This window comes from Curcuma longa, chromosome 7 (assembly GCF_044706935.1).
Source record: "Curcuma longa cultivar G26 ecotype Majalengka, Jawa Barat chromosome 7, ITB_CL_G26_1.1, whole genome shotgun sequence".
NCBI classification, from domain to species: domain Eukaryota; kingdom Viridiplantae; phylum Streptophyta; class Magnoliopsida; order Zingiberales; family Zingiberaceae; genus Curcuma; species Curcuma longa.
In genome coordinates this window covers 2250047-2261467 of record NC_133867.1, presented here as the reverse complement: position 1 = coordinate 2261467, position 11421 = coordinate 2250047, and the positions used below count along the sequence as shown (strand labels likewise).

Below are 11421 nucleotides of genomic sequence, written 5' to 3'. Positions count from 1 at the left end.
AAGTTTAAATTATAATTTAAATTAATCAAGTTGAAATTTTTAAATTTGAATTGTAATTTAGACATATCGTCCATTAATTTATTAAAATTTCTTCTTTAATTTTAAATTTTAAAGAAAAAAATAAATTTTTTTCAATCCTCGAACCAACCCATGTGGGTCGTAATTTTAAATTTAAAAAAAAATAATTTTTTTCAATCCTCGGACCAACCCATGTGGGTCACGGGCTGATTTATACAGGCCGCGAGCCTAGGTGAGTCGACCCATCTAAATCCACTTTAAAATAGATTAACAAAATTTCAACATAATCAACTTAAATTGTTTGATGGTATGAGCTAATTCAATGAATCTAATCTAAATTGATAATTCCAACGGTTAAATTGATAATTCCAACGGTAAGGGACACCATAGTTTATTCATGCATTCAGAATTTGATTTTCATACTGGATAATCTTACTCCCGCAATATTCGAATTACTAAGACAGTTTGTTAGATTGTCGTATTAAGAGTTACTCATATTATTAGATTTATTCAATGGACATACTAGAAGAAGACCATTCATCTGTAAGACTAATTGGAACCAAGACTCAGATATCGAATTCATAAAAAAATATATATAAAAATAAAAATAATTTAAACATAAAACTCAAGCAATCACATTTTATATTTTTTTATATTGTAAGGTAGACTTGCTGAAGTAGGCAAGGATCGAATCTCGACGAAACTGAGGCAATGTCCTTTCTCGTAGTGGCCAACTGCAACTTCCTAATTTATCTCCTCATAAATGGTCATAAAGTTGATCTTGGGAGACTACTGGTGTGACAGAATCTACCTTTTGCTGAAATATTTCATTAATTATGACTTTCACGGGCTGCTTAGTTAGTTTTTACATGAAAATTATCACAATAAAGTATAGGAGTTGATTCACAACAGATGTGACAATATCTTGTTGATTGTTTTACCCTCTCATACAGTGGATTATTGGATCAGGATGAAATCCCGCATGATTTACTTCCATTACATATCGCTTGAGACAGTATTCAAAGGGTTCCGAGATGAAAATATCACTTTTTATCATAATATTTCATTAATTGTGTCAGATGATTAGTGTAAAAATTATTGGAGAGGGGAAAGTGTAGGATAGAATTGAAAATTTGTAAATTATATTGGATATGAAGATAATAAAACATAAAAATTGGACTAATCAAGAAAACTAGTGAATATAAAATCGATATAAAATATGAGTAGAAGTAGAAATCTGCTAATGTGTCTTTTTTTTCTTCTCACTAAATTCATTATTTCTGAAATTTAAAATATTTAATAAAATAGAAGATTTAAAAAAATTCATTAAAATTGAAAAATTAAAATCGATAGAAATTAAGATTTCTCAGAATTTAAATACAAGAGTATAGAAGTTTGAATAATCTATTTATAAAGTTTGAAAAATATTCATTAATTAATTATAATCATTAATTAAAAATAATTATATAATCTTAATCATTAAAAGAAAATTAAAAAGTTGTTTTAAACAGTTACAACCCCACGGTCGGTGATTCCAACAGTAAAATAATAATAATAAATTATTTAAATTGAAAGTTTCTAGTGTACTAATAATAATTTTAGAGTTAATTAATTTTAAATACAAAATACTTTCCTAAAAAATAATACTAGTTTTTTAATACCACTTTGAACGAAGCTTCCGACGCATGAGGGATTTGAATGGTTCTGGTAGTGAGTTATCTCGTGGCTTAATTGATGCCCTCCAGATCGAATCCTTTTCAAACCCTCGATTCTGCCAACTTGGCAATCGTGCGGTGGATATCGACGATTCGCCGGTGATCCATACTAAATCTGGCATCAACGAAGCTGGAGACGCCGAATCTCTATCTGCTCCAAGCCGATCCGTCTCTTCCAGCACCGAACCCTCGTCGCCGATCGTTCCCTTCGAGGGGAAGTAGAAGAGGGAAGAGGAGGAGGAGGAGGAGGAGGAGGATAACTCCGATGTCGACCGCCGAGGAAGCCGAGCAGGAGCGCGCCGTCTTCGAGGACGACGACGAGGATGAGTCCGACATGAGTGACGACAGCGAAGACGACGACGACGGCCAGACGGCGCAGCCTCCTCCTCAGCCACAACCGGACTCGGCGCTATCTTCTGCCCTATCCGGTGATCTTAGCGCCAACACTTCCTCCCGTGATGCTGCAGCCCCAATCCCTAATTCCGCCCTCGAACTCAATCCTATCCTCTCCGCTCCCGCCGCCGTTCATCCCCAAAACGGTGCTATCCCTGTCCAGGTCCTACCCGCTGCTGATCCTACTACCGCCTCCTTCTTCACCCCCGTCCTTTTATCCGTCGCCACTGCCTCGGATTCCGGAGAACGGACCTCTTTCGCCTTTGATGATTCTCGCCGGCTCTTCCAGAGGCTTTGGACGGACGAGGAGGAAATTAAAATCCTGCAAGGGTTCTTTGAGTTCACATCGAGGAGGGGCACCACTTTTGCCTCCCACCAGTACGACACCGGACCGTTCTACGAGGAAATTAAGAAGCAGCTCCAGTTCGATTTTACCAAGAATCAGCTGATCGAGAAGCTCCGGCGCCTGAAGAAGAAGTATCGGAATTGCGTCAACCGGATGCAATCCGGGGGGAAAGACTTTGCTTTCAAGAGCGCACATGAGCGGACCATATATGACATCGCTCGCAAGATCTGGAGCGCAAGCACCAAGAGGGCTCATGAGAGCGACGAGGAGGATATTAACACCCCAAACTCCAATGCAATGATTACAGTTCCAATCAATGATGGGTCTATGAGTTCTGAGAGAAGGAATTCTAGATCAAGACGGCGCATGAGAAGAAGAATGATGGAAGAGGCTGCCGCAGGTATACCTGATCCTACGCCAGCAGTTGGGGGAGTTGATGTAGATAATTCCACCCCGCAGATGCAGACACCTTTAGCTCCTGTAGCTGATATACCAAACATCATAGAAGAGACAGTGAAGAGCTGCCTATCACCTCTGTTTAAGGAGCTTATTAATTCTTTTATTGGGAGACCACTTGGTTCGGGATTCAATAACGGCACATCACCATTGAACTTACTGCCCCTGAGCCTTGGGGGTGGTTCTTTTACAGACCCAGGGCTGCCTGTTGATGAAAAGTGGAAAAAACAGCAGATTTTGGAATTGGAGGTTTACTTGAAACGGTTAGAGCTTGTAAAGGACCACCTAAAGTCGAAATTGGAGGAGCTCAAGTCTGCAGGGAGCTGATCTGAGGTTTTGCTAGAATGCTTGGAATGCTTAGCAATGGAATTTGTGTTTTAACTTGTGATTCATGTTTGTCTTGATAGTACTAGATGCATAGGACATTTTTAACTAATTCGATCTCCCCCTGATACTTTATCTATTTAGCCTAGTTCTTTTTGATCTTTTCACCTCATGCCTTGTCAGGAAGAATAGGTGGAAATGGAATTTGGTAGCAATAGTTGTTTGTGTTGCCTTTCTGTTTATGCTTTCAGAATACATGGTTTTAGAAGAATGTTTGCATATGTTATATCTATATGCTGTTATCCTACATCTTGATTCTGCATCATCTTATTTGTTTGGTAAAACCTTTTACTAGGATGTTATCATAATATGATATATGGATTGATAACCAGGAATAAGGGGTACAGTCGGTCTACTTTGCAATGTTTTTTTTTACTTCTAGTGTCATTATGCATGCTCTTCATTGTCCATACAAGTGCTGGGTTTTTTTTTTCCATTATGATTTATGAGCATGCTGATGTTTTGCATTCTCACGCCAAAATAAATTTCATTGTGATATTGTTGACATTTGAGGTATAAATATGTTTTCCATCTTGTTTGACAATGTAAAAGAACCTCTGTTTATTACAATGGTGCTTTGTACAATATTATCTTAGAATTGATGAAAAATTGTAGCACAATCAGGACTGCAATTACTATGTGTTGTGAGAAAATGGGATGGTAGATGCAATTAGTATAAGCAATTGTTTCCATTTTAAGGATCTCCAATCACTGAAGAAATTTGTTCAATTACAGTGTATATTGGCATGTGTTACATTAGCGTTTACCAAAAGTAGGTGAAACCAGAAGTGTAAACTTTGATTTATGTTAACATTAACCATTTTTAATTGCACAGTTCAGTAGATAGATTTGGCAACAAATTAAACGTAGAATAGCAGTTGAGACTACAGAACACTCCAAATCTTGTAGAAGAAGGAATAATCGAAGTTAAAGAATGTTGACGTGGTAATTTTAATAACCTTTTTTAAGTGTCTGTTTAGTATTTACGTTGCTAACTAATTGAAGAAAAAAAAACAATCGGAAACAATCGAACTTGTGAAAGGTAAATGCTAGTAGTATCCAAGTAAGGTGAATGGCAGAGTGCTTATGTGCCTGCATACATTAAAGATCAATATAACCATACAATGTGAAACACATGATGTAAAATCTAGGACATATCATATCATTAACTTGCATATAACTGCACACATAAAAATAAATGCGTAAATGAAATTAATCCCTTGAGAATAAAACATCATAAAATCCCTTATTATTTGAGAAGAGACTAGGACAAATAATTATTTGGGTTTTTATTCGATTTGTTTCAAATTAGATAAGATTGCAATGCAACTCCTTTATTGATATCCACATATACAGCTGCATATATGACTGCATAGATTGCATATGCAGCCACATAGGTTGCTTGGTCTCACTTATTGAACCCAATCAAATATAGGGGATTGCATATTCTATAGGTGATGTGGTGCCACTTGGCAAACACCACTCCACATCTAATAGAAGATGAGAGGGAACATCATTGCCATCAAGCTGTGGTTGTCTCAACTAACGCTAGTAGTATTTAAACTAATTGAGTCTTTTTTATTGATATTAACTAACATTTTCTTTCCTGGTTTAATAGATTCAACTTTTCTAACTATAATTTAATGGCCCTCTTACCTATAGTGGGAACGCTAAAGTAAAAAGTAGTGAAGTTTTCTTCTTATGATGATAATTTGTTTAGTTGAAACTAATAGTTGATGAATGGAAAAAAATGAATCATATTATGTTAGGTGTCTTTCGTTCCTTTATGTTCAACTGCTAGAGAATATGCCAAATGAAGAATACCTTAACAAGCAGTATACTGAAATTTCAAAAGCTTGATTGGATAAGTAGTACTTAAGTAGGCATAGTTTGGTAACCAGTTTAGCCAAAGGAATTATTCTATTTGGTACTAGAGTTTTGTATGTGTGACTATTATCATTTGCCTAATAATTGGATATTGTCATCATTAAGCTATGGAAAGGCTCAGCTATTTAAGGGTCAGCTACATTGGTCTTATCTTATTATTGAACTTTATGCAAGGTTGTACAACTAGAAACATTCAAATACATATGGAATGATTTATTTTTTCCCAATATCTAGAGTTTTTAATAATCTTCCCCGCCCATTATACATTCGACATCTATTTATTCAACTTGCTTAATTCAGTTGTTCCTCAATGGTGGTAATTTTTTAAATTTATGTTTCCTTGTAACCATAGGACACATATCTAACTTAGCTTTTTTATATTTGTTACATTAATTTTTTTTTCTTTTACATGTATCCTTGTCACTAAACCACGGTGAGCCTGAACACATCCTTAAAAAAATACTCATTTAACCTAGGAAGCACATGACGATTACCAAGACTTCAGACGCTCTTCTCCATTCCATCTGCCAGTATTTATGTAAATAATGCTATCTGGATCACTATCTTCTTATTCAACAATGAGTCAAAGATACAAAGCTTGTTACTCAAACTCTGGTATGATATTCTACATAGGTGTGTTACCAAGCATTTGTCATGGCTATTTCTAAATTTTGTACACGTGACGTATGAAAATATCAGTGTCCACTAAGATAGTCCATATCTGATCTTCACCTTCAATATCATTAACTTGAATGACTTCTTTATGGTTTTATTTCTTCCAGTAATCTAACCTTCATTTCAGCATTCTTCGATCTCTTTGTGAAACATGATCGACTGCAGGACTAGAATAATAATTTTCTATTACAGTGGCACACAAAGTATCATGCTGAATTTTTGTTATTTCTATTTGTTTCAATCACCTTGTTTTAACTCTGACCATGGTTAAATATTAATAATCAGATTCACTTCTTGATGTAGGGTTGCTCAGATCTAGAACTTATAAAATATAGAACACAGTTATGTTATCCTATATATTCAATGTTTTGCGACATGATTCATAATTGTTAGATATTTGGTCATTTCGACTTAATACCCAACTAATTTCCTTATCGGTGTAGTTTTTGTGCCTGTATACCCTGTTATTCATCAGATTATTATTATTATCAAATCAGAAAGGATATTCAGGAAAGTTTGTAGATTGTAGTGGTACTTTGTGCCAGTGTGCCCTGTTATTATTAATGGATCTTATTATTATTGTTAGATTATTACCTGAAGATTCACAACTTTTAGTAAGATTTTGGCCCTTGTGCATTGGAATCTCAAGAATGCATTGTCTTTAATAGCATATATACACATTAGAACAGAACTGTATCGTGATCAATGGTGAAATTGATGAGGTGTTTCATTCTTGCAAAGTTGAACATGCAAGCAACTTCAGGTGGTGGATGATAGACACAGGAGATATAGCAAGTGAGTGTTGTTTGTATTTATGTTTCTCGTTTCCAAGAGATGCTGTGTGGTAACTTCATGAATGACCTGTTTCTTATCCTTTTTCTTGTCGACTAATGACACTCGATTTTTAGAATTACAAACTGTTTCTCATCCTAGAGTCTTTATATGCAAATTTCAGTCAAAAGGAGCTTTTTCTTTTCTTAAAAAAGTTCCTTGATGGTCTTTAACAATGAAAGGAAGACTCATTTATGGCCATTTATCATCTCATTTATGTTATCAGTAATCAATTAGAGAAATTACGATCCATAATAGAAGCATTATATTTTAGCTTTAGTCGACTTAGCATGATTTTAGTTGATTGGAGTGGTTTGAGTTGACAAAAAGTTGACTGTTAGGAATATATTATCCTCTATTTGAATTGAGTCAATTTGGGAAATAGTTCATTGAGGGCTAAGATTCATAGCAACAACCAATTGGGTTGACTAGAAAAGATTGAGTCCATGGACTCAAATTTAAGTTAAATAAACTTAGTTTGAGACGATTGCAAATGCTATCTTCTTCTTCCTCTAGATAAACATGTGATCTTATCTAGTTAAGTCAACGATAAGATTGGATTCGACTAACAAGTCATTAATAGAAAAGCTTCTGTGATCAATGTTTCATTATACTAGAGGAGATTACAGTCAACTGAATTTAAAGTGAATAATTGTTTGAATCATGTCAATCTCGATTTCACTACAAATAGAGGAGCAATTAGAGCTGGACAGCAACAATTCTATTATATAGTATCCATAATCTCTTGATTATTTTTTTAATCTTTAATACACTTGTTAAAAGAGCAAGAGCTTAAGGTAGCGTTTGGTTACCGCATTTTCCGTTTTCATTTTCTATTTTCCAGAAAATGAAAACGGAAAACGCGTTTGTTATACGTTTTCGTTTTTATTTTCTGGAAAATAGAAATCCATTTTCTACGAAAACAGAAAACGGCTTTTTATCATTTTCCAAACCTCCCGTTTAAAATCAGAAAATGGGAAAACGCGGCGTTTTCCATTTCGCCCGACCTTCTTCTCCCTCACCCCTCCTCCACTTCGCCCGCCTCTCCCTATCTCCCCTCTCCTTCGGCCCTATCTCCACCCCATTCTTCGCCGTCACCACCGATACCCTCCTCTGGATTCCTCGCCGCGCTGGATGTGAGCGGATCAGCGCCTCTCGGGGCTGCGACGCCCGGGCCCCGCGACGAAACACGACGGCGGGTCCGGAGATGCTCGGGCCCGGCGACGCCGCCGGAGATGCCGCCCAGGCCCGGCGACGCCACTGGAGGCGCCGCCTGAGCCCGGCGACTCCACCGGAGGCGCCGCGCAGGCTCGGCAACGCCTCCGCGCGCGGCCTCGCGAGCGATTTTGAGCGAATTTTTTTTTTTAAACTTAGGCTTTAATCAAATTTTAATAATTAACTCCTAGCTATAGTTGGGATAGTTTAAAATTAATAGAAACAATTAACTCTAGATTATCGAACCAAGTTAACTCTAGATTACCGAACCAAACGTATTTTCTAATTTTCTTTTCTAGAAAACAGAAAACAGTATATCATTCCAAACGCATTTTCTGTTTTCTGAAAACTAGATCAGAAAATGGAAAATTGGAAATAGAAAATGGAAAACAGAAAATGGAAAATATTTTCCAAACCAAACGCCCCCTAAGTTTTCTATTTTCAAGCTCTTGCAATGTTTTAATTTTCTCATAATCTCTCTTTTTTTTCTCTCTACTTGTTTTATGTCCCGGGAAAAAAAGCTTTCTATACGAGGTTTATTCGCCTCTTGAAGGAGATTTAATTTAGTGGATTTTTTGAGAAGTGATTCATCTAAATAGTTAGTAGGTCGTGGAATAGGATCAGCTTCGAACCATATTAAATAACTTGTTAGAAGGTAACGAAGTAAACCTCTAGAATTCGAGAATGAAACCTTTTCCCTACTGTTGGTATTTCACAAGATTAACAAGTCTAGTCATGATATGATATGAGATTTCATTCACAAATACACCTCACCTCTCCTTAATAATGGAAAAAGAAAGCTCTCGAGGCAATGATGCAGCGGTAGGATATTTTCTTAATTTCTCTTAATGGATGATTGACGTAAGTACACTGGGCTAATAGGTCACTCGTTGCAAATGCTTTTTGATTTATTTTGGTGACTGATGAAAAATTTTCATAGGATCAGATCAGTCACTCCTAATATTAATCGATGTAAATTAGATATTTGATGTCAAATAAATAAATAAATAAATAATAATGAAACCTTTAGCCATTGCCGAAACTCTTGGATCCTTTTGGGTACTTAATATTGATACGTGATTACCATATGTTTAAATGTATGTTTTATGCCTAAATGCTCTTCAAAAATTTATATATAAAGCTCTTCAATTTGAATTTATTTAGTCAACTATTTCTCAAATAGAAATAGTTTATTTTAAATAATCTTTAATCTAGTTGATTGCCAACCCTATGAGCTCCAAGTTAGCCACTTTATTCAAGCTTCCATCTCGTCCATCAAATTCCTCCCAAGACACTCAATCTGAGTTTCCAATTCTTAAGTTCACTAACCTCCTCTTGAGTTCCATCTCCATAACTTGATCTCATCGAGTTCACAACTCTAAGCGCACCAAGTCTAATCGACACGAATAACCTGTACAACTCATACCTATATCTCAATCAAAATCCCTAACTTAAACTTTATTATTGATACGCCAAAATCATAAGGTCAAGTCCAACCACATGGTCAAACCATACGACTATGTGAGAAGCAAAATAATTTTAAAAAGATAGCAAGGAAGGACCCGAATTAGAGGTTTAGATTACACGATATATGTGAGGAAAGCATTGAATTAAAGAAAAAGAAAGGTGCACCTTTTTATTTGTCATAAATACCATCTTAGGATGGCCTATTTGTCATAAATACCATCTTAGGATGGCCACAGTTGTAAACAATATGATACATCGAAATCAAACTAAAGGATGCATCAATTAGATATAATTATCATCATCTATAAAGTTGAAATAAAACTGAATTGAGATAATGACAAACTGAAATGATTGATCTAAATTGAGAGTCAACTATTGTATACCATATTTGTTGCTAGAGAAAATTCTTACAAATGCAGTGGAGTCTTTTATAGGAATGGGCAACAATCATAGTCCTTCTCAATGGGGAAGAGAGGAAAAAGAAAAAAGTTTTAATTCAGCATGTTCAAATGGATCAAGGCTTCTTCCTTGTATACTTAGACCCATCCTACAGGGACCATCCATCATAAAACTTATCTGTTGGCGTTCTGGATCTTCGTCCCATGTTCCGGATTCTATCTGCTCCGAGAAGCATAGAACCCCACAGGACAAAAATTTTATCCCGCCTGGATCAATCGACAAAATCTTCAAAGAAGACTAAGTCGATCGATCCTCAGGATCGCCGATTCTAAATTACTTATCTACGGTTTTAAATTATTTAGTTCTAAGTATAAAATTGTGGAAAAATAAATTTATACCAGAACCCGGTTTGAACCTCGGAATCTTCTGCTGTATTCCTTATCTCTTTCTCGGACGTTGTGTGGGCAACGATCTTCCGAGAAATAAGAACTGCAACCTCTGCTGGATGAAGCCTTGGATCGCCTTGCTTCTTTCTTGAAGCAGCTTCGTTCTTCCTCGCCTTCACCTTAGATCCGGCCACCACCACAAAGAAGGAGGTTCGGCCACCAAGAGAGAGAAGAGAAGAACACAAAAGAAAGAAGAAGAAGAAGAGTAGAGTAGTGGCCGGCCAAGAGGGAAGAAAAACTAAGCAATTGCGAAATCGGAGAGATTTCGTATGCTTATTCTTTGTTGTGTGTCTCTTGGCCGCCCCCTCCCCCTCTCTTTTATAGCCTCCCATGCACCTAAACATGGTATTGCCGCCCCCTTTGATCAAGGGATCAATTTGGATTATTTCCATAAATAAAATCCAAATCTAGAATAATTATCCGCAAACCGATTCTTTCCTTATTTACCTTGGCCGCCTCTTCCAGTTTTTATTTTAAAAAAATGTTTCTAAAATTACCTTCATGGATAAGAGGGGAGGGCCGGCCAATTAAGGAGGTGATTGGTTTGGTTTAATTTTCTGAACCAAGTTTGTATTAAAGAGAAATAAAACCGAACCAAAGAGATCTCATCCATTGGATGCAACTTAACCTCATCTAATGGTTCTAATATAATCTACTTTAATACAACTTAATTGCTCCGATCCAACGGACACAATTCATTCACTTGGGCGTGGGCTTATAGGAAGAGAGGTTCGGTTCACCTTGTGAACCAATTTTCGCATCTAAAGAGAATAAAAGCCCGAACCGAAGAGATCTCGTCCATCGGACGCAACTAGATCTCATCCAACGGTTCTAATTTAATCTCTTTTGATCCTCTTTATTATTTCGATCCATTGGATGCAACTTGATCTAATCCCAAGGATACAAGTTGATCTCATCCACTAACTCATCCTACGGTTGAGAACCAATCTCATCCATCGGTTAAATCTTATCCGACGGCTGAGAACTAATCTCATCCGTTTGATTGCATCTTTTAGAGATTTCTTTAGGCTACAGCAGGGACCTCGAGGAGGTATTGGATCTGGCCTTCTGATGGGTTTCGGATCCCGTATTCTACCCCGAATACACACCTACATCCATCAACAACGATCCATTCCACTAGAGGATCATTATTGCACTACCAATCCAATCCCCAAATTACGTTATGGGT

General features: G+C 36.6%; 1 protein-coding gene across 1 annotated transcript; it reads left to right on the top strand.

Annotated features, from left to right (window-relative positions):
- The first annotated feature begins 1883 nt into the window (after positions 1 to 1883).
- LOC141831409 (putative transcription factor At3g04930) lies at positions 1884 to 3488 on the top strand. The gene has a single exon (XM_074718765.1). It carries the CDS (start codon positions 1999 to 2001, stop codon positions 3253 to 3255), a length of 1257 nt encoding a protein of 418 aa, XP_074574866.1. The 5' UTR covers positions 1884 to 1998; the 3' UTR covers positions 3256 to 3488.
- Positions 3489 to 11421: the final 7933 nt, after the last annotated feature.